Source organism: Mobula hypostoma, chromosome 23, assembly GCF_963921235.1.
Source record: "Mobula hypostoma chromosome 23, sMobHyp1.1, whole genome shotgun sequence".
NCBI lineage: Eukaryota > Metazoa > Chordata > Chondrichthyes > Myliobatiformes > Myliobatidae > Mobula > Mobula hypostoma.
In genome coordinates, this window is record NC_086119.1 from 53,074,558 (window position 1) to 53,099,104 (window position 24,547).

Genomic DNA, 24,547 nt, shown 5'->3' on the forward strand with positions numbered 1-24,547 from the left:
AGGAACACACGGGCTTCAAATTCACTAATTTCAAGATGCGCACTGGTTGGATCTACACCCACCTCTAATTAACTGTTCTAAGTCTATTTCTGCCAGGGCCTGCAAATTATTTTGCTAACAGCCTTCTCTCATTTCAGGGTAATAGCTTTCAGACCACCTGTACATCCTTTTCCACAAACTACTTTGAAACTTGCGTCACTACCTCAAGTCCTCTGACTGACACTTATTTAGCAGAGCTATCTATGCATTAACCTTAAAAAATTTCGCTGGACAAATTTTAAAACTGTTAGTCTCTCAACACTTTTCACACTAAAGCAATCCCTGTTAACATCGGAGAAGCTGAAATCCCCTATCAGCTTCTCCCTGTCATGCTTGAAGATGTAAAACTGTGGAACGCTGAACTGTCAGATTTTCCCTTCTTTAAGCCATTCCATAACCAAAATACTAAAACATAATCTGGTGATAGGTTACTACTTTTGTGAAGGAAGGTATGTCAGGGGAGAATACGGTTAGAGTGACCCGTGCATCAGACGTATCAAAAGTGATTACTCCAGCAGCTTTTATTTTATTTAAACACTTTCTTCATAAAGACACCTTCAGTATAGTTAAATTGGTTACATTTTAAGTCTGTAAACAGCAGAATTGTACATCCACACTTAAACAGGACACAGATGACTTGTGTCAGTAAGACGTGGCTCGAGTATCAAAGTGTCTGAGAAGCTTCTTATTGGGAGGCGTAGGCAGTTAAAATGTGGTTACACCACTGGACTAAATAAATACAGACATGCTATCATATAGGGAAACTGCACATGATAGTCCCAACAATGGACAAAGGAATATGAAACTTGTCACCCCTTTCCCTCTCCACTCTTGCTCTGTACTATTCTTATAACTGCCAGGATTCAATATTTAATCAGCAACAGCTGATCGATGTTTTAAAGTCAATTTGGGCAAGAGGAACTATATATACATATAAATTTTTAAAAACTGTAGACAGTATCTTCTGGTTCCAACAGCCAGTCAGGTCACACACACCATAGTTAAATCAGGCTTGAAGTCCGAAAGACCAAGGCATCTAATTTTGTAATACTGTACTGGGTTTCTATTTAAATGCAGGTGCTGAGGGATACCTAAGGAACCTAAAGTTATGGTAAATGTTCAGTTTTAAGAGGCTCATGAAAAGTTCATAGATACAAGTGTTAAAACAATGCATAATTATTTTCTTAAATAATGGTCGGTCATCTTCTACAAATATTTTGGTAGAAAGAAAATGCGTTTTCTGAAATTGCAAACCACTTTTTGTAGGCTGACTTTTGTTCCCTTAACCCTGAACCTCTCAACATGATTCAATGGGATTATGTGCAAGCTCATCTTTCTGCATTCACTGGTAAGAGTGCAGTGCCACTGCTGAGCACAACTAATACTTAGAGGTTACAATCCTAGAATATCTCAGCCAAACACAGCAAATTCAGCACTATGCTTAAAACAGCTTTTCCCCTGGTCACAGCTTCACCAATGCTATGAATATCGAACTGTGCTAAAGAACGTGGTTCAGTAACTCCTCTCACCTTATTGCAGTTGAAACTGAATGTCTGGGGCACCAAAGCTACTCCAAGGCAACAGGTGACCAAGTAAACAGAATCCTTGGGTGGATAAAGTTCAAATGGTAATTGCTTGAAACTTTCAAATGCAGCCAGGAGTACGGTGGAAAGCTACATCAGGTTACATATAGAAACAATGGGGATAATAAGGTTATAAGATCTTCAGGGCACTCCGATTGTTCTCATCTGAGTAGTCCACATCTCCAGTTTCACTCTTTAAAAGGCAGAGCAAAGTGAGATTTTATCTGTTAACACATTCAGAAGTGGCTTCATACCTCAGATACCAACATGTTGAACATAATCATCTGATTCCAATACAATCCTGGTTTCAATTAGTAGCATTTAATTTTAAAAGTTTCAGTTCAGAATGCATTTTGTTTGGAAATAAGAAATCAGAGAATTTTAGTTAACTTTAAAATGGACCAACCTTTATCCTCAATGTAAAGCTGGGTCAACAGCCTCTCCCTTCTGTCAGCAGTTTTTAGATGACAACGATCAGTTATCTGGATTTTGTTCCAATATCCCTATCACTTAACTTGGACTGTGAGTTCACTACATAAAGGTGCACTGTAAAACCAGCAGGAACATGAGGGCAATAAATAATGATTGCAATCAAGGCATTGGATGGCAGGTAAGGTTGGTAGGATTGTATATTCCAGCAGATTCTGGCATCAGTACCATTAAAAAAAGACTTGTTAAACATACGTTTACCATTGAACATGAACGAGTGAGCTAACATTTTAGGATGATGCTGTTTTAGTGTACATACACAAAACACAAACAGATTCTATCAATTGTATTAAAAGCAGAAGAAAAGTTAGACATGTCAACCCCATCGAATGAGAATTCTTGTATCAATGATTTTTCAACGTTTAAGCACAGCATACACTTAAGGCGATCGCATTATATTTTAAATTTAAAATTTCAATAGTGTTCCCCTTTAGAATTTCACAGATTGGGAAGTTCTATTTGCAGTCAAAGTCAATCTAGAAACATTTACACCTCAGTTACTGCACACTATTAATCCATGGACTCTGTTCCCTCAGAGTTAAATAAGAATTAAAATGTTTCTACAAAGACAAGTGTCTGGTCTAGTAAAAACCGTTGTAGCCTTGAAATTGCCAGGGTTTAATGTCATGTCTCTGGAAGCTGGTTAATATCTGTCAGTTTTGTGTCGTTGAGGATTGCACGGATACTCTCCAGCGTTTCCGCCTGACGAATCCGCTCCAACTGCACCTTTTGGGGGAGGAAAAAGGGCTCATTGTAACTACTTCTGGTAATTTACTCATGATCACACAAACATATCACAACATGAGGGGACTCAGTCACTTACAACTGAGGACAACTGTTCAACTCCAAGGCCCTGCAGTTTCAAGTCTGTGATGTTACACAGACTGGCAGGGAAACTGATCAACACAGGATGCATACTTCGTCAACCAATTTTTAACACCCATTGCTCTACTCCTCCACTTAAAGCAAATACCTTTTGCGGAGAGTGTGTGATTGTGCTGGTTTAAATAGAATGGTATCTCATCAAGTGGTCATTCTTCCTGTGTGAAAAGCAACTCTGAAGGCAGCACATCCAGTGAGGGTCACTGATAACAAACTGTAGCTTCCCCTCTGCCCTCCTCGTGGGACAAGCTGACCAAGCAGCAAGTGCCTGAGAGTTCTCAGGAGGTAAAATTGCTCGACATTGAGTCAGTTGAGGAACAACAAGGTCAATTTAAGAGGCAATACACGCAGTGCAAGAGATGTTCTACCCAAGGTCAGGAGAAGCAATAAAAACAAAAGATCAACTACATGGATGAATAAAGATCTACATAAAAATGATTGAAAAGACAGCTGTACAATGATACAGAGAAAATAGTAATGATGTTGACTCAAACACGAGGAATTCTGCAGGTGCTGGAAATTCAAGCAACACACATCAAAGCTGCTGGTGAAAAGGCCAGGCAGCATCCATAGGAAGAGGTACAGTCGACGTTTTGGGCCAAGACCCTTCGTCAGGACCAACGGGAAAAAAGAGATCGTAAGAGATTTGAAAGTGGGAGGGGGAGGGGGAAGATCTGAAATGATAGAAGACAGGAGGGGGAGGGATGGAGCCAAGAGCTGGAAAGTTGATTGGCAAAAAGGATACGAGGCTGGAGAAGGGAGAGGATCATGGGACGGGAGGCCTAGGAAGAAAGAAAGGGGGAGAGGAGCACCAGAGGAAGATGGAGAGCAGGCAAGGAGTTATTGTGAGGACAGAGAGAAAAAATGTTGACGGTAGGGCATATGAAAATATGAGAGCTATAGGCAAGAGGGAAATTCAGATTGCCAAAAGAAAGGTTGAGAAGGATTTTGCTGATAATGCTAAGATTGACCAAGAGATTTTTTGCAATACTTTAGTATCAAAAGAAAAGTTAAGGAGGAAGTTAAGTGTACTATGAATAACAGTGGGGCGATAAATTATGTAGAGAAGGGCATAACTGACACTCTTACCCCATAGAAAGGGTGCAGAGGAGATTTACAAGGATGTTGCCTGGACTGGGGAGCATGCCTTTTGAGAATAGGTTGAGTGAACTCCGCCTTTTCTCCTTGGAGCGAAGGAGGATGAGAGGTGACCTGACAGAGGTGTATAAGATGATGAGAGGCATTGATCGTGTGGATGGTCAGAGGCTTTTTCCCCAGGGCTGAAATGACTAGCACGAGAGGGCATAGTTTTAAGGTGCTTGGAAGTAGGTACAGAGGAGATGTCAGGGGCAAGTTTTTTTTATATAACACAGAGAGCAGTGAGTGCGTGGAATGGGCTGCCGGCGACAGTGGTGGAGGCGGATACAATAGGGTCTTTTAAGAGACTCCTGGATAGGTACATGGAGCTCAGAAAAATAGAGGGCTATGGGTAAGCCTAGGTAGTTCTAAGGTAGGGACATGTTCGGCACAGCTTTGTGGGCCAAAGGGCCAGTATTGTGCTGTAGGTTTTCTATGTTTCTATATTTTGCTAAAGTATTCACGTGAGAAGATGTTAGCAATATGCCAGCAAGTGTAGAGAAAAATAAGGTTGTTTTAAGTGAATTAGATCTTAGAAATTGAGGTCCCGCTTCAGCTGAAAGTTAATAAATCTCCAGGGTCAGACAACATATATCCGAGAGTACTTAGAGGTCTGTGATTATATATACAAACCCCTAAAATGTATTTTTCAGAAGTGAGTGAAGACTGGTGTAATCCTCAAGGACTGAAAATGGGCTAATGTTGTCCCGGTATACAAGAAAGGTGACTGCACTGACCCTGGTAACTATAGACCAGTAAACCTAATGTGTAAGATAGTGGAAACAATAATAAAATGGAGTGCAAAAGCAGCTGATAAGAACAGGCATGTTAGCAGAAAGCCAGTGTGGGTTCAGAAAGGGGTTACTGATATGCTGGAGTTCTATGAAGAGGCAACTAAAATTTATAACAATACAGCAGTTGATACCATTTACTTGGACTTTCAGAAGGGTTTGACACGATACCCCACAAGAGGTTAATAATCAAATTACAGGAGGTAGGGAATCAGGGTAAGGTGTGCGAATGGGAGCAGAATTTGCTAAAAACCAGAAAGCAATGAGTTAAGGTGAGGGGATAATTTTCACACCTAGATGTTAAAAGTGGGGTTCTGCAGGGATCAGATTTGGGGCTGCTGCTGTTTAGAGGGCTGGGCAGTAGAATCAATACCGTTTGATCTAAACAAAATCCAGATGTGGGCAGATAAATGGCAGATGAAATTTAATGTATGTAAAATATATATAGGAAGTGAAAATATACAATGGGGGTCTTGAGTTAGAAAGTGCTCTGTATGAGAAGGATTTGGACAACTTGTAGAGTCATCACTACCAACATCTAGACAATGCACTGAAGCGATTAGGAAGCCGAGGAGAACATTGGACTATATAATGTGCTCAGTGGATTTCAAGTCTAGAGACGTTCTCCTTAAGCTGTATAATACGCTTCTGAGGCCACATCGAGTACTGTGTACAATTCTGGTCTCCATATTTTGTGAGGGATGTGAAGACACTGGGGAGCATTCAAAGAAGGGCAACTAGACTCATTTCAGGTCTGCAAGGTCTGAGCTATGAATAAAGATTGAAAGAATTAAATCTTTTTAGCTTTAGTAGACATAGAATGAGAAGGGACATGACAGAAGTGTTCAAAATCATTAAGGTGGATGCCAGCTGCTACTTCAAAATTAATGTATCAAAGACATGGGGTCATAGTTGGAGACTGGTTAAGGGGAGATTTCAGACTAACATCAGGAAGCAATTCTTTACACAGCGAGTCGTGAACACATGGAACAAACTACCTAGTTGTGTAATTGAGAGTAGTACTTACAGACTTTCAAATCTAAACTCAATAGTTATCTCAACACACGATGTGAATAGGAATTTAGCAAGCTTCGTTGGGCTGAATGGCTTGTTTTTGTCAAAAATGTTCTAATGTTCTCAGTTAACATTAACTGAGTGAACCTCCTACCTTTAAACTGCCAAGTGGGAGAGAAGAGAAATCAAGTCATGCTTGGAGCTAAGCAGCACGGTACTTCCAAAGTAAAGGCAGCAGGAAAGGAGTTCAGTATATTTCTGAGTCCTAGGAAACTGAGTGGCAAACTGGTTGAAATACTGCTTTAAGAAAGTGAAGATACAGGGGGATAAAAACACACCAAAAGGGGAACATGCTGTTTGAGAACTAAACTAAATTGAAACTTTGGAGTAAAGATTATGAAAGCTTATGGAGTGTTAGCTTTCATAAATTGAAGAATAGAGTTTAAGAGTCGCGAGGTAATGATGCAGCTCTATAAAACTCTGGTTAGGCCACACTTGGAGTACTGTGTCCAGTTCTGGTCACCTCATTATAAGAAGCATGTGGAATCATTGGAAAGGGTACAGAGGAGATTTACCAGAATGCTGCCTGGTTTAGAGAGTATGGATTATGATCAGAGATTAAGGGAGCTAGGGCTTTGCTCTTTGGAGAGAGAGAGGATGAGAGGAGACATGATAGAGGTGTACAAGATATTAAGAGGAATAGATAGAGTGGACAGTCAGCACCTCTTCCCCAGGGCACCACTGCTCAATACAAGAGGAAATGGCTTTAAGGTAAGGGTGGGAAGTTCAAGGGGGATATTAGAGGAAGGTTTTTCACTCAGAGAGTGGTTGGTGCGTGGAATGCACTGCCTGAGTCAGTGGTGGAGGCAGATACACTAGTGAAGTTTAAGAGACTACTAGACAGGTATATGGAGGAATTTAAGGAGGGGGGTTATATGGGAGACAGGGTTGGAGGGTCGGCACAACATTGTGGGCCGAAGGGCCTGTACTGTGCTGTACTATTCTCTGTTCTATTCCGAAGGAGGAAGGGAGAGTTGCAGGATAGAAAAGGAAGACAAACAGAAGAAAATCCACAGCTGCCAGAAATCCAAAGCAACACACACACACACACACACACAAAATGCTGGAGGAACTCAGCAGGCCAGGCAGAAAAGAGTAAACAGTTGATGTTTTGGACTGAGATCCCTCTTCAGGAAGATGGCTCATTATCTGTTGACACCTATCTTCTTCATAAATGTGCTGTCACTTTGAACACTGGGTGAGATTGGATCAGACTGTGGCACATTGGGCAACAACATTAAACCAAAAACGAAAAGGTACTCGAGCTTCATAGCAAATACTGTTAGGTTAACATTTCTAAATTAATCTGAGAACAAGAAATCTGACCTAAAATAATGGTATTGAAGGCCCAAGGACAGGCACAGAACCAGTTCACCTCACGTACTGGCCTGGCTCGATCTTACTGCACACTTGAAAATTAATTGCTTACTTGCAAAGTTTGGGAGAGTTTAACAAAATCTCTCTGCACTTGCTCACTGACATCCAGTTCAGTCTGCAGCCTCTGCCCCTTGTTCTTCTCCTCGTACAGCAGCTGCTCCAGACTGCTCTGAAATACAAGAGAAAACCCCAGGTTGGTTTTTACCATTATTGCCCAGTGCATTATGGAGCTCCTTCTGCTAGTAAACCTCGGCTGTCTGTAGCTCAGAGGCTCACTGATTTAACCGTCAGCAAATGCATTATGCAAGCACTGAAAAGCAGAATATCATTGTTTTATTTGCTAAAAAAACTTAATCATTAAGTAAACACACGAACAGATTCAAATTTATCACATGTACATCAAAACATATAGTCAACAACACATACAGGGATCAGCCCGCAAGTACCATCACACAATCCGATGCCAACATCACATGCCCAGTGTTCAGCAGAACAATAAAAACAAAGCAGACCCCTTTCCCACCCTCCCTCCTTACCGCCCCAGGACCTCAGTCCTTGGTCCCAGACATCAGGCCTCTGACCTCCGGTCCCTGGTCTCGATGACCACTAACCTCCGGAAGAGCAGACCCTCTACCTCAGGACTGCAGCCTTCAGTTCTGCCCACCTATGGGCATCAACCCCAGGACTCACCGATCACAGGCCTGACCTTTGGGCCTCGACTTAAGACTTCCACAGGTCTCCAACCCAGGTGACCTGGGGGATTGCTGGTCTCCTCAGCATCTGAAGATCTGATCACTAACCTTCAACCCCAGAAAACTGTAAGCTAGACTATGACCTCAGAGTCGAAGTCCATGTCACAGCAGAAGGTTGAACCTCAGCTTCTGCCCAACTCATAATTTACTGCCCCGATCTCTAACTCTCCCTTATGCTGTCCCTAAATGCTAACCTGGCCCCTAACTCACTGCGTGGTCCCAAAACCATTCTTACAAATCTAAGCAATAACTCAGTCTGAGCCACGATCTTGAAAGACATCACAGCTCAGCGCCATCAAGACTGTAAGTGGCAAATAGACTATGTTAATAAGAAACAGTCCTTGTAATCCAATTATTTTCCATGTAGTTGAACTGGAACGTGTAATATGTTCACTGCGCCATTCCCAATGGGATCGGAAAACACCATTCATCTGTGCTATAAATATGTGGATTGAGAAGGCTATAATCCAAAGACTGGATTACTTTAGGAAATATCCAACCTATTAATCTCCCTCTTGAATATACTGAGTGACCAAGTCTTCAGTCCTCAAGCAGATAACTCTAAAGATTCACTGGCAATCAGTCAAGAAATTTCTCCTCATCCCAGTCCTTTCATTTTGAGATTGTGACCTCTGACTCTAAATGTTTTAGTCAAGGGAAACATCATCCCTGCATCCCTGATATTACTAAACTGTAGGAAATCATTGGCTCAGCCTGTCTAATCTCAGCACAGGAGAATCACTGAAGTAAACGTGTGTTCAACTCCCTCCATCACAAGTAGGGACAAACCAGGCACAATATTCTAAACACATGTTGAACTCCCTCTATCACAAGTAGAGACAGACCAGGCACAATATTGCAGGTGTATTCACACTAGGGCGCTATATAATTGCAGTAGGATTTTTTTCATTTTGTTCACAAACCCCCACTATAAATGCCACCACATTGTGCCTTCCTAATTACTTACTGTACATGCCTGTTACCTTTCAGCAATTTGTATACAGATACTTCAGTCTTCCTGAATACCCATCACCTTTCCATCTTTCATTAATATTTTATATTGGGTCTTACCAAAGTTTAATATTGCACATTTTTGGCATCATGTTTTTAGATTATGAGGACACGCAGTCCTCTTTTATTGTCATTTAGTAATGCATGCATTAAGAAATGATACAATGTTCCTCCAGTGTGATATCACAAAAACACAGGACAGACCAAGACTGAAAAACTAACATCTCCCCAATTCACAGAGCTTGTTTATAACCCCCTGAAATGCTGCAGCATCCTCCCACAAACTACACTCATATAGTTTAATGAATGTACACTACATTCTAAATGGGGAACAGGAGGTGCAAAGGGACTTGGGAGTCCTTGTGCAGGATTCCCTAAAGGTTAACTTGCAGGTTGAGTCAGTGGTGAGAAAGGAAAATGCAATGTTAGTATTCATTTCAAGAGGACGAAAATATAGGAGCAAGGATATGTTGCTGAGGCTTTATAAGGCATGGTCAGACCAGACTAGGGAGTATAAAAACCACAGAAATTTACAGCACATTACAGGCCCTTTGGCACACAATGTTCTGCCAACCATGTAACCTAGCCTAGAAGTTCCCTACCGCATAGCCCTCTATTTTACTGAGCTCCGTGTACCTATCTAAGAGTTTCTTAAAAGACCCTATTGTATCCACCTCTACCACCGTCGCTGCCAGTGCATTCCACGCACCCACCACTCTCTGTGAAAAACTTACCTCTGACATCCCCCTTGTACCTACTCCCCAGCACCTTAAACCTGTGTCCTCTTGTGGCAACCATTTCAGCCCTGGGAAAAAGCCTCTGACTATCCACATGATCAGTGCCTCTCATCATCTTAAACACCTCTATTAGGTCACCTCTCATCCTCGGTTGCTCCAAGGAGAAAAGGCCAAGTTCACTCAACCTATTCTCATAAGGCATATTCCCCAATCCAGGCAACATCCTTGTAAATCTCTTCTGCACTCTCTATAGTATCCACATCCTTCCAGCAGTGAGGTGATCAGAATTGAACACAGTACTCCAAGTGGGGTCTGACCAAGGCTGTAACGTTACCTCATGGCTCTTGAACTCAATCCCACCGTTGATGAAGGCCAAAACACCATACAGCATTGTCAACCTCAAAGCCGCTTTGAGTGTCCTATGGACACGGACCCCAAGATCTCTCAGATCCTACACACTGCCAAGAGTCTTACCGTTAATATTATATTCTGTCTTCAAACTTGACCTACTGAAATGAAACACTTCACACTTATCTGGGTTGAACCCCATCTGCCACTTTTCAGCCAAGTTCTGCATCTTATCAATGTCCCGCTGTAACCTCTGACATCTTTCCAGACTGTCCACAACATCCCCAACTTTTGTGTCATCAGCAAACTTACTAATCCAACATTCAACTTCCTCATCCAGGTCATTAAAAGAAAAAAATCACAAAGGGGAGGAGTTCCAGAACAGATCCCTGCAGAACACCACTGGTCACTGAGCTCCATGCAGAATATGAACCATGTCCAACCACCCTTTGCCTTCTGTGGGCAAGCCAGTTCTGCATCCACAAAGCAATGTCCCCTTGGATCCCATGCCTCATTATTTTCTGAATGAGTCTTGAATGGGGAACTTTATCAAGTACCTTACTGAAATCCCTATAGACTACATCCACTGCTCTACCTCCAATGTGTTTTGTTACATCTTCAAAGAATTCAATCAGATTCATAAGGCATGACCTGCCTTTGATAAAGCCGTGCTGACTATCCCTAATCAGATTTTTTCTCTCCAAACGCTCATAAATCTACCTCTCAGGATCTTCTCTAACAAATTGCCCACCACTGAAGTAAGACTCACCGGTCTATAATTTCCTGGGTTATCTCTACTCCCTTTCTTGAACAAGGGGACAATGTTAGCAAGCTTCCAATCCTCCAGTACTTCTCCCATCTCCATTGATGATGCAAAGAGCAATGCCAGAGGCTCAGCAATCTCCTCCCTTGCCTCCCACAGTAGCTTGAGCTATATTTTGTCTGGTCCTGGTGACTTATCTAACTTAATACCTTTCACAAGCTCTAGCACATCCTCTATCTTAATGTCTATACACTCAGGATACAGGCCTTTCATTTTAATTTGTACTAATGGAAACGTTCTACCGTAACATGGATCTAGCACTATAGGCACTATAGTGGCTATCGGCATAGAAAAACAAATGTATCTTGTTTATCCATAACGTGAAGCCTGATTATCTTACGCATGTCAAGAAATGAGAGGTAAAGAAATAACTGATTTTTTTCCAAATTTTTCCCTCCACAAATTCCAAGAGAGTTAATTTTATTCTGTCAGCGTAGCGCTTTGTAAATTCTGTATAGGGAAATTTGTGACCTGAACCACCATAGCGGGAAGATGGCCTGTGTAGCAGGAATATGCCTGTAACGATTAGAAGATGCAGGACATTTCCCTCCAGTCACTCTACTACTCTGAACAGTGATGGCTCCAAGCTACCAGCCTGGGCACGGGTACAGTAATTGCTGTGGGTTATTCCCCAGTTATAACTGGAGAGATAATAGAGCCAATGTCTGCAGATTGAAGCACACAGTGTGATCATCTGTCAGCTCAGGGAGGATGACAATCACAGTTGTAGGATGGTCTTGTCACATGCGATTTTGGTAAGAACTACTTCAGTATTGAGACAGGCAAGGAAACTGAACTGCAGAATTTGCGGTGTAAAGCTCTGGAAAAGATTAGCATGGACAGTAACCAATGACATGTTCAGAGGTTGTGGGCATGGGTAAAAAAATAATGGTTTGGATTCAATTAATGAATTCAGATTCTCTGTAATCCAAGTGCTTTTAAGAGCAGTTAATACAAACACAAACACTCGGATTGGTTGCTGGAAAGAAAGGGTTAACCTTGATCCAGCAGACAATTTGTGAATGGTTGCTTAGAAATTTGAATCCTCTGGGCCTGGAGCTCCAGTGTACCAGCAATTGACAATCAGTCTAAATGCACTTAGAAAACCATAACATGATCTAGTGGAATTGAAGGGAGAATTGTATCTTCATTTGATTGTAAAGCACAAGTTGCAGGAAGATGATGGATAAGACCAACGGAACCTGGGTCCACCAGGTTGTTCCACAAGAATTATGTGTTCAGGATGATATACTGGCAGTGGAAGGGGATTGGGTATGGAGAAGGAACAAGAAAACATGTATTTATTTTGGGTTCAAAAACTAGGCTACTGTCTCAGAGTACGACACAGAAACTGGCTCTTTGGCCCATCTAGTCCGTACCAAAATCATTTAACCTGCCCACTTCCATAGCCCTCCATACCCTTACCATTCACGCACCTATCCAAACTTCTCTAAATGTTGAAAATGAGTTCGCATGCATCACTTGTGCTGGCAGCTCAATCCACAATCTCATGACCCTCTAAGTGAAGTTTACCCTCATGTTCCCCTTAAACTTTTCACCTTTCACTCTTAACCCATGACCTCTATTTGTAGAGTCACCCAACCATAGTGGAAAAAGCCAGCTTGCAATTACCCTATCTATACCCCTCAAATCTCCTCTCAATCTTTTATGCTGTAAGGAATAAAAGTCCTAACCTATTCAATCTTTCCTCATAACTCAGGTCCTCCAGTCCCAGCAAAATTCTTGTGAATTTTCTCTATACTCTTTCAAACCTTATTTGCATCTTTCGTGTAGGTAGGTCACCAAAACTGCACACTGTACTCCCAAGTTAAGCCCCACCAATGTCCTATACAACTTCAACATAACATCCCATCTTCTGTACTCAATACTTTGATTTATGAAGGCCAACATGCTTAAGGCTTTCTTTATGATCCTATCAACCTGTGACACCATTTCCAATGAATTATGGACCTGTATTCCCAGATCACTTTGATCTACCGTACTCCTCAGTGCCCTACTGTTCACTGTAAGACCTACTCTGGTTGGTCCTACCAAAGAGCAACACCTCTGCATTAAATACCATCTGCCATTTTTCCAGCTGGTCCAGATCCTGCTGCACTTCCTCGCTGTCCCTAATCTTGGTGTTATCCACAAATTTTCTGATCCAGTTAACCACATTATCATCCAGGTTGTTGATACAGATGACAAACAACAACGGACCCAGCTCTGATCCCTGCAGCACTCCACTAGTCACAGGTCTCCAGTCAGACAGGCAACTATCCACTCCCACTCTCTGGCTTCTCCCACAAAGCCAATGTCTAATCCAATTTACTACCTCACCTTGAATGCAGAGTGACTGAACCTTCTTGGCCAACCTTACATGCGGGACCTTGTCAAATGCTTTGCTAAAGCCCATGTAGACAACATCCACCGTCTTACCTTCACACTTGCCTGGTAACTTCCTCGAAAAGCTCTCTACGATTGGCTAGATATGACCTACCACTCACAAAGCCATGGCAACTATCCTTAATCAGTCCTTGTCTATCCAAATACTTGTATATTCGGTCCCTTAGAAATAACTTAACCACCACTGAGGTCACACTCATTGGCCTATAATTTCATGGTTTATGTTTAGAGGTTTGCTTAAACACCAAAACAACATTGCCTATTCTCCAATCCTTTGATACCTCTCCTGTTGCTAAAGATGATTTAAATATCTCTGCCAGGGCCCTGGCAATTTCTGCACTCGTCTCCCGTAGGGTCCAAGGGAACACCTCGTTAGGCCCTGGGAATTTATCCACTCTAATTTGCCTCAGGACAGCAAGCACCTCCTCCTCTGTAATCTGTATCAGGTCCATGAAGTCGATGCCACTTTGCCACACTTATACAGATTCTGTGTCTATCTCCTAAGTAAATACAAATGCAAAAAATATTTAAGATCTCCCCCATCACTTCTGGCTCCACACAGATTACCATTCTGATCTTCCAGGAGACCAGTTGTATCCCTTGCAATCCTTTTGCTTTTCACATATCTGTAGAATCCCTTAGGATTCTTCTTCACCTTGTCTGCTAGGGCAACTTCACGTCTTGTTTAGCCTTTCTGATTTCTTGCGTGCTTTAATCTCCATAAGTACCTCATTTGTTCCTACCTGCCTATACCTGCTAAGCACCACTTTTTTTTCCTTAACCAGGTCTCCACTATCTCTTGAAAACCAAGGTTCCCTGCACTTGTTATCTTTACCTTTTACTCTGACAGGCCATACAACAAGCTTTGTACTCTCAAAAGTTTACTTTTGAAGGCTTCCCACTTAGCAAGTACACTTTTGCCAGAAAACCTGTCCCAATCCACACTTGCCAGATCATTTCTGAGACCACCAAAATTGGTCTTTCTCCAATTTAGAATCTCAACCCATAGATCAGATCCATCTTTTTGCATATTTACTTTGTAAGTAAAGGCATTGTGAAAAGTGTTCCCCAACATAAACCTCTGTCACCTGCTCTTTCTCATTCCCCAACAGCAGATCAAGTATCACACACACCTTCATTGGAACTTCTACATACCATTAAGGAAATCTCCCTGAACACATTTGACAAACTCTATCCCACCTAGTCATTTTTACAGTACGGGATCCCCAGTCAATATGTAGAAAGTTAAAATCACCTACTAAGTCTGCAGCTGTTCATGGTTTACATGAATAATTTGGATATACAACCGTCTTTTCAAGTAAAACCAATAAAGCTGGAGGGGATATGCTCTGGGAAGAAAGCAAAGAAGCAGCATGATAACCAATAGATTACGTAAGACAGAAGGTGACAAAGGGAGGGAGACATGCAGTTTGGCATTTTGGAAGTAACATTAAAAAGAAAATTTTTTTTTAGATAATAAATATTAAATGTTGGTATAGAAGAACTGTGGTGTTTCACACTTGGTAACTGTGTAATTAATAGCAAACAATTACTAAATTAAATGACTTGGGCTGTTTTTGGAGGCAAAGGCTGCAGCAGACAGAAGTATAGCACAGAATGTTCAGCGAAGGACAGGCACTTGTGCCGGGTAGCGAAGAAGCAGAGAGAAATGAAGCAAATGGAAGGCGCTCAACTGAAAGCAGAAACAACTCATAACTAGATAATTGGCAAAATAAAATGGATACAATCTACTGACCATAATGGCAAGGTGGTTGCAAAATAGCAGAGCTCATTCCCAACTCCCAGGCTCCCTTTCACTGAACTCACCTTTGCAGTACCTTCCTTTTTCACTTGTTCCTCCAAGTTGTTCTTCACTTCTTCAAGATCCTCCAAGTGCTTGCTCTTCTCCTGCAATCTGGCTTCCAACTGGAAACAAATGCTAATTTTAAACCAAGCTCAGAATCGTGTGGAAAATTCTTCTTGCGCACTTCATCATTAGAGCTAGTGAGCATAGAAAAAAATAGGGATGCGAGAGAGTACCCCAACGGTCCTCGTGAAGTGAGTGTTGAGCTGCCTTTCTGAACCTTTACGGTGCATGCAATGAGGCTCAAACTTCTGTTAGGTATGGATTTTCAGCATTTTAATTCAACCACGATGAAAGAACAGCTTCCATTCAGTATGTGATACGAGGAAGGAGTGGGGCGCTATTGGTGAAAACTGGCAGGTTTTGGGTATTCCAAGCATCTGGGGAAACAAGTGCCAGGTTAAGAGTTCCACTGCAGGTGCCTTGGCAAGCTGGCTGGAGAATATGTTAAATAGTGTGATGGTGGTCAGGCAATAGTTAGCCTTTGAAAGAGTAATGCAAAAATTGCCAAAAAAAACTTGCCCCTAATGCACAAAAGCCCCAAACAGAATTTTTTTTAAAAAAGATACATTCACAGTTGACAAGGGAAAGGAAAAGAGTGTTATTTCAGTCAGTAACACCAGCTGTCTGAAGATTGGGCACGTGTTCCTGTCTACATCAATGGTGTCGAGGTTGAGTTTCACGTTCCTATGAGTGAACAGAGGTAGCTGAAGAGAATGTGGAGGCATTAGTAATGATCTTTCTAAAATCACTAGATTCTAGAGTGCTTCCAGAGGACAGGAAAATTGCAAATATCTCTCCACGCTAAAGGTCAAGAGGCAAAAGACAGGAAATTTTAAATTGACTACAGTGGTTGGCAAGATGTTGAATCCATTAATAAGGACGAGATTTTTGGGTATTTGTAGGCACATGATAAAATAGGCCAAAATTAGCGGAGTTTCCATAAAGGGAAATATTGCTTGACAAATCTGTTGGAATCCTTTATGGAATTAACAGGCATATAGACAAGGGAGAGTCAGTGGATATTGTTTACATGTACTTTTGGAAGGCCATTCCACAAGGGGTTCAAAACTGCTTGCAGTATTCCGGGTCAAAACTGCTCACAATATTCCAAGTACAGTCTGACTGATGCCTTATAAAACCTCAGCATTACATCTCTTCTTTTATATCCTTGTCTTCTCAAAATTAATGCAAACATTGCATTTGACTTCTCGAACACAGACTCAACCTGCAAATTAACCTTGAAGGAATCCAGCATGAAGACTCAAATTCCTTCGTACCTCTGATTTCTGAATTTGCTTGTTTAGAAAATAGCCTATGACTTTTTTCCTTCTACCAAAGTGCACAACCAAGCATTTCCTGACACGATATTCCATCTGCCATTTCTTCGCCTATTCTCCTAATCTGTCCCTAGTCTTCTGCAAACTTCCTTCTTCAATGCTACCCATCTTCATACCATCTGCAAATGTGGGTCACATAAGAGCTCATGGTATTACAGTATGGGCAGAAGATTGGTTGACTGGCAGGAAGCAAAGGAGTGAATAAAGGAAGCCTTTTTTTGGTTGACTGTCGATGACTAGTGGTGTTCTACAGGGATTGGTGTAGCAACCACTTCTTTTTACATTAAATGTCAATGTACTGGATGACAAAACTGATAACTTTGTGAAGGTTGATAACTTCTTGATTAAGGTATCAAAGGTTAAGGGGAGAAGGCAGGACAATGGGGTTTAGGAGGAAAATAAATCAGCCATAATTGAATGATGAAGCAGAGTCAATGACGCAAATGGTCTAATTCTGCTCCCATGTCTTATGGTCTAACTTCAACAATAGCTTGTGCTAATCCAAGTGCATAGACACTACAGCCAAAACACCCTGACCAACCACCACCATTTCCTCAGGAGGTGAAAGAAACTTAGCATGTCCATATTAACCATTACTAACTTTAATCAATGCACCATAGAAAGCATCCTATCCTATATCAGCTTGGTATGGTGATGACACAGCCCGTGACTGCAGGAAATACAGTGGTGGACAGAGCTCAGCATATCATTGAGACCAGCCTCCGTTTTCTGGACACTGTCTATTTTTCACTGCCTCAGTAAAACAGCCAACATTTAAAGAATCCCACCCACCCTGGTACATTCCCTCTTCTCTCCTCATTCACTAGCTGAGTGGAAATAAAAATCTGAAAACAAGCTCAAGGACAGATTCTATCCTGCTGTAATAAGACTAATAGATTGTTCACTAGTATATTAAAATGGACTTGACCTCAATCTATCTCATTGTGATCTTGCACTTTGTTTACTTGAACTTTATCTGTAGCTGTAACACTTTGCTCTGCATTGTTATTGATAAATCTTTCAACTCAATGCAGTGTAATCATTTGATCTGTATGAACTGCAAGGTAATCTTTTCACTGTATCTTGGTAAATGTGACAATAATAAGCCAATTTCAAAAGAGAACCAAAACTTGATAAAAGGGAGATTGAGTAGCACTAGATAGAAGTATTAAAACAGACTGCAAAAACTTTTATACATAGACCAAGTGCAGCAAGGATAAATATGGGCACTTCAGACAGAGGCAGGGGCTTTATTAAGGCAAAGGCAGTGGCACTGCACAATTACTTTGCATGGCTTCACAGAAAACACACAAGACATGTTAGAAATTATGTTGGAGAATGGAAGGTTTAATGGGAATGTGGAATTAATAGAACTCAGTACTAGTTAAAATGCAGTCTTGAAAGCTGACAAATCTAATGACTGAATGATTTGTATCCCTAAGTTTTGAAAAAGAGATTTAAAGATAGTTTGCTTCGGCGGTCATCTTGCAAGGCTCTGTAGATTCTGGAAATGTTCCTGCAGTCTAGTAACAAGTGCTTTTTTAAAAAAAAATTATTATATACATCTATATAAAAGAGAACAGGGAGCAACAGAGATGAGAAAATGTAGAAATTTATTACAAAGCATATAAGAGAATACAATGAAAAGAACTCTCTGACGCCCTGTCCGCCAGAGAAAGCAGGATCTCCCAGTGGCCACACATTTTAATTCCACATCCCATTCCCATTCTGACATGTCTATCCACGGCCTCCTCTACTGTAAAGATGAAGCCACACTCAGGTTGGAGGAACAACACCTTATATTCCGTCTGGGTACCCTCCAACCTGATGGCATGAGCATAGACTCTCTAACTTCCGCTAATGCCCCGCCTCCCCCTCGTACCCCATCTGTTATTTAATTTTATACACACATTCTTTCTCTCACTCTCCTTTTTCTCCCTCTGTCCCTCTGACTATACCCCTTGCCCATCCTCTGGGTACCCCCCCCTTGTCTTTCTTCCCAGACCTCCTGTCCCATGATCCTCTCATATCCCTTCTGCCAATCACCTGTCCAGCTCTTGGCTCCATCCCTCCCCCTCCTGTCTTCTCCTATCAGTTTAGATCTCCCCTCCCCCTTTCAAATCTCTTACTAACTCTTCCTTCACCGAGACGAAGGGTCTCGGCCCGAAACGTCGACTGTACCTCTTCCTAGAGATGCTGCCTGGCCTGCTGCGTTCACCAGCAACTTTGATGTGTGTTACAATGAAAAGAATAATAGAACTAAGTATATTCAGCATTTGATGAAAGAAAAACTGTGTTTAATCTGGAGACCAATGATAATCTCTCCAAGGATGAGACCAGTAAAATTTTGTAACTTATTTTCAGAAGGTATTTGCTAACATCGAGTAGACCAAGTTGATTAACAAGGTAAAGTACAGTGAAGAGTGTAATATACTGATGTAAAATGAGAATTCAATATTGGACAGACAGCAAAGATTGGGAACAAATAGATCAGACTTGATCTGGTTGAGACTAGTGCAATTCTGCAAGGATTGACGGTAGGGCACAGCTTTTCAAAATCTAATCGGTAACTGGCTTAGTATCACCGTTGCTGATGATACTAAAGCAACTGGGATGAATATACAGAAGGATATGCAGAAAATTTAAGGAAAGAAGGAAAATCTGAGTATGTGAGAACAGAATGTGGAAAAATGCCAAGTTATCTACTTTAATGCATGTTACAAAAACGCAGATTAATTGAAGAGATAAACTGGACGGTATTGATGAACTAACTGTACTTGTACACAAGTTGTCTAAGGCTAACACGCAGATGCAGCAAAGAACTGTTTCTAACAACGAACAATCAAGGGGACAAATACTATGGTGACTTTATTACAAGACGATTTGAAAGTAGGAGTTGGGAAGTTTTATTGCAATTATGAAGAGCCTTGGTGAGATCATGTCTGGTGTAATGTGAACAGTTTTGCCTCCTTAACTAAGAAAGGCTGTACTTGATGCTCAGGACAGCAGAAACTCACTACACTGCTTCCAAGGATAACAGGTTTGTCTTAAGAGGAGAAACTCAGTAGACTAAGCCTGTATTATCCAAGGTTCAGATGGATAAAAGAAATAACATCCAAGTTTACAGAATTCTTAAAGGCTTGACAGACAAGAAGCAGGGAAGACAATACCTCTGACTTAGATGACCAGCATCATTGTTTCATAATGAGTCAGCTTTGGACTGAAATGGGGAGACATTCCTTAACTACAGTGAATCTTTGGAAGTCTCTAACCCTAAATAAATGCAGATCATTGAGAATAGAGAGTAGCAGGAAACTCAAAAGATGGCATCAGGAATTTCACTTTCCCAAGTGATGAAATTATTATACAAATACATATACAGTAGATTCCGGTTAATTGGGCCATTGGTTAATTGGGACTAAGTATATTTGGAACAACTCAGAAAACAAAAACCAATCCAGAAAATAGTCGGGATTCCTTTAATTTTTTTGAGAGACTATGCTGCTTAATTAGTAAGTATCAGTCATGCGCACCTGTGTGGCTGTTAGATACTATCCCAGGCATAGAGCAAACAGTTGTTAAATAGTGTCAGTTATGTGTGTTTGTGTTCACAAAGCAGTAACTTTTGTCACTGATAGTTGGCGAGAAATAAGCAGCAAGACATTTCAGAATTGTTTTGCTTACTACAGTTTCCAGCATTCAGGCTTGGAGATAGAAACATAGAAAACCTACAGCACAATACAGGCCCTTCAGGCCACAAAGCTGTGTGAACATGTCCTTACCTTAGAAATTACCTAGGGTTACCCATAGCCCTCTATTTCTCCAAGCTCCATGTACCTGTCCAGTAGTCTCTTAAAAGACCCTATTGTATCCACCTCCACCACCGTCACCGGCAGCCCATTCCACGCACTCACCACTTTCTGCGTAAAGAACTTAACCCTGACATCTTCTCTGTACCTACTTCCAAGCACCTTAAAACTGTGCCCTCTCATGCTAGCCATTTGAGCCCTGGGAAAAAGCCTCTCATCATCTTATACACCTTAAACCTGTGTCCTCTTGTGGCAACCATTTCAGCCTTGGGAAAAAGCCTCTGACTATCCACATGATCAATGCCCCTCATCATCTTATACACCTCTATCAGGTCACCTCTCATCCTCTGTCGCTCCAGGGAGAAAAGGCCGAGTTCACTCAACCTGTTCTCATAAGGCATGCTCCCCAATCCAGGCAACATTCTTGTAAATCTCCTCTGCACCCTTTCTATGGCTTCCATGTCCTTCCTGTAGTGAGGCAACCAGAACTGAGCACAGTATTCCAAGTGTGGCCTGACCAGGGTCCTTTATAGCTGCAACATTACCTCTCGGCTCCTAAACTCAATCCCACGATTGATGAAGGCCAATGCACCATATGCCTTCTTAATCACAGAGTCAACCTGCGTAGCAGCTTTCAGTGTCCTATGGACTCGGACTCCAAGATCCCTCTGATCCACCACACTGCCAAGAGTCTTACCATTAATGCTGTATTCTGCCATCATATCTGACCTAACAAAATGAACCACCTCACACTTACCTGAGTTGAACTCCATCTACCACTTTTCAGCCTGGTTTTGCATCCTATCAATGTCCCGCTGTAACCTCTGACAGCCCTCCACACTATCCGCAACACCCCCAATCTTTGTGTCATCAGCAAATTTACTAACCCATCCCTCCACTTCCTCATCCAGGTCATTTATAAAAATCACGAAGAGAAGGGGTCCCAGAACAGATCCCTGAGGCACACCACTGGTCACTGGCCTCCATGCAGAATATGACCCATCTATAACCACTCTTTAAACAACAGGAATTCTGCAGATGCTGGAAATTCAAGCAACATACATCAAAGTTGCTGGTGAACGCAGCAGGCCAAGCAGCATCTATAGGAAGAGGCGCAGTCGACGTTTCAGGCCGAGACCCTTCGTCAGGACTAAACAAAGGGTCTCGGCCTGAAACGTCGACTGCGCCTCTTCCTATAGATGCTGCTTGGCCTGCTGCATTCACCAGCAACTTTGATGTATATAACCACTCTTTGCCTTCTTCGGGCAAGCCAGTTCTGGATCCACAAAGCAATGTCCCCTTGGATCCCATGTCTCCTTACCTTCTCAATAAGCCTTGAATGGGGTACCCTGTCAAATGCCCTGCTGAAATCCATATACACTACATCTACTGCTCTTCCTTCATCAATGTGTTTAGTCACATCTCAAAAAATTCAATTAGGCTCATAAGGCACGACCTGCCTTTCACAAAGCTATGCTGACTATTCCTAATCATATTATGCTTCTCCAAATGTTCATAAATCCTGCCTCTCAGCATCTTTTCCATCAGCTTACCAACCATTGAAGAAAGACACTGGTCTCTAATTTCCTGGGCTATCTCTACTCCCTTTCTTGAATAATGGAACACCATTCACAACCCTCCAATCCTCTAGAACCTCTCCTGCCCCCATTAATGATGCAAAGATAATTGCCAGAGGCTCAGCAATCTCCTCCCTCACCTCCCACAGTAGCGTGGGGTATATCTCATCTGGTTCCAGTGACTTATCCTACTTGATGCTTTCCAAAAGCTCCAGCACATCCTCTTCCTTAATATCTACATGCTCAAAGCTTTTCAGTCCACTGTAAGAGATACCAGAAATGGCCGGAAGTGAAAATGATTGCACTACTTCAGCAAGTTAGGACTACGAAGAATTTGTAGGTATCGACAATCATCTTGAATGTTTACAATGAAAATGAAGACTTGGAGGATGTAACTGTTTCTAACCAGCGTCAGTCATGTGCATGTAATGTGGCAGTTAGACACAACACAGTGTTTATTGCAAACAGTTTTCAAATAGCGTCAGTTACGTATGCTTGAGTTACATTATTCATTTGAACCGACCGATGCCGTATTAAAAAGCGACGATTTTTGACACTATTTTATGCAGGAAAACAATGAAGACAGTCCACTATCTGCACGAGGTGTCTGCGCTGATTTTGTTCCCTACAGTCAATCAAAAGAACACTGGATTAATTCCTCTGCTGATAACTATTAGGATCTAATGCACAATTTTATAGTACTGTAGTTATATTGGTAGTGTTCTAGTTAAACACAGTTTGTCTTTTTTAAACTATCTCCATGAAACTTTGGCTAATTGGACCAGTTGCTTAATCGGGCCAAAATGTACTGGTCCTGATGTGTCCCAGTTAACCGGAATCCACTACTTAAAATTGCTCTGGGAGTTATCTGCAACCAAAAGGCCATACATCATTTGCTACTTAGTTCTGTACATTGTGTAATTAATGAAAGATCATAAATCCACTCATAATACAACTTGAGAAGTCAAAATGTTGCAACAAATGAGAGAATTACAAAAGGCTCTTAAAATTAAGCAGCAAAACGGGGAAGGCTTCCACTCCATCCAGCCTCTCTATCCATAAACTTCCCAAAAGAACATAACTAAAAGAAATGTAACAGATTTTGTTTTGGGTTTGAGGAAATCAAGTATATGGAGTCAGTACTCAAAAGTAGGATAGAACTGAAAGATCCACCAGGATCTTACTGAATGTAGAGGGCAATAGCTTGTCTACCATTGCTTCTTCCTGTGATCCTTATAACCAAAGTTTCTCCAACAGGGTAAATTCTCTAGATTTTTAAAATAATTCATTTTTCAGGAATTATTGCCCATCACAAACTGCGTCAGGTAGATTCACCATGGATTTTAGAAAATGGTGTTGAGTAGGGAGTTTTAGGATTTAAGGACAAAACCAAATATGCAATTCAGAAAATTGTGGATTTGGAGAGGAACCTCCAGGTAGTGGTGTCCCCCGATCTCTGGTGTTCAAGTCCTTCTGATGGTATTGAACATGGAGGAGTCAAGGCAATTAACTGCAATGTAGTCCAATTGAATATCTGATCAACAGTTGAGCTTGGTGACTTGACAACAGTAACTCCACTGACCATGGGTAGGTGGTTGGGCTCTCACTGACGATGTTCAGTGATAGTTAAGTGCCTAAGCCTTCATGTTCTTCAAACTGGCTCCATTTGCTGAGTTACAAATATCACTGAACATAGTAAAATAAGCAGCAAGCATTCCAACTTCTGAACTTAATCAGAGAAAGGCTCTTTATGAACATAAATGAACAAAAGAATAGGTTTATACAAATTGTGCATAGAATTAATCTCACTTCTTAAAAAATATGAAAGGCAGCTGAAATACCCAAAGATCTTCATTTTGATCAGAAATCATTTGTCACTAAATGTAGCTTTTCTAACCTCCTGAAACCCATTTGTTAACAAGAGTCTTTCTAGCTGCATCTTGCAATCCATCAATGTTTCTTGCTCCACTAACCCTGCCAGAAATATGCTCACACACCAACCACCCTTTGAGTAAAAAGTCACATTTTATTTATTTGAATTCCGACCACTGATATTTAGGTTCTGTAAGGCAGTACACATTTTCTTAGATTCAGTTGATTTCATTTTTAACTTCGAGGGGTACTGGAGAGCAGGCATTGATTTTCATGTTCAATCTTACTCCTATTTCCACCCTCCAGCTGGCAAGTGCTGGTCCACAAACTGGCCAGCAACAAACTCATCGGAATATTGTGAACTAAAAGTCAATTCAATAGTCTCCAGAAATACAGAATAAAACTAAAGTTGCTGGAATTAATCAATGGTTCAGGTAGCATCTATGGAGACAAACAGTTAATTTGAGATCAAGGACCCAAGACTAGGTTACTCAGCTCCACCATGCTGCCTTGCTACACAACAGAAAGCACGGCTGATCACCACAGCCACATCCCTGATCTTCATCTCTCTTTATACCTTTAGTTACAAAGAACTATCAAGCACAAATTTAAAACTGACCGTGCTGGTTGTAGAAG

General features: G+C 41.5%; 1 protein-coding gene across 3 annotated transcripts in view; it reads right to left on the reverse strand.

Annotated features, from left to right (window-relative positions):
• Positions 1 to 526: 526 nt before the first annotated feature.
• rabep1 (rabaptin, RAB GTPase binding effector protein 1) overlaps positions 527 to 24,547 on the reverse strand; it is a 126,533-nt gene continuing 102,512 nt past the window's right edge. For all 3 annotated transcript variants that reach the window (XM_063031545.1, XM_063031546.1, XM_063031544.1), the window contains 3 exons: positions 15,277 to 15,375; positions 7,425 to 7,541; positions 527 to 2,837 (listed from right to left, as the gene is read on the reverse strand). In XM_063031545.1, coding sequence (XP_062887615.1) covers positions 2,736 to 2,837; positions 7,425 to 7,541; positions 15,277 to 15,375 — 318 coding nt within the window. In that variant the 3' untranslated portion in view covers positions 527 to 2,735. The remainder of the gene's footprint in view (positions 2,838 to 7,424; positions 7,542 to 15,276; positions 15,376 to 24,547) is intronic.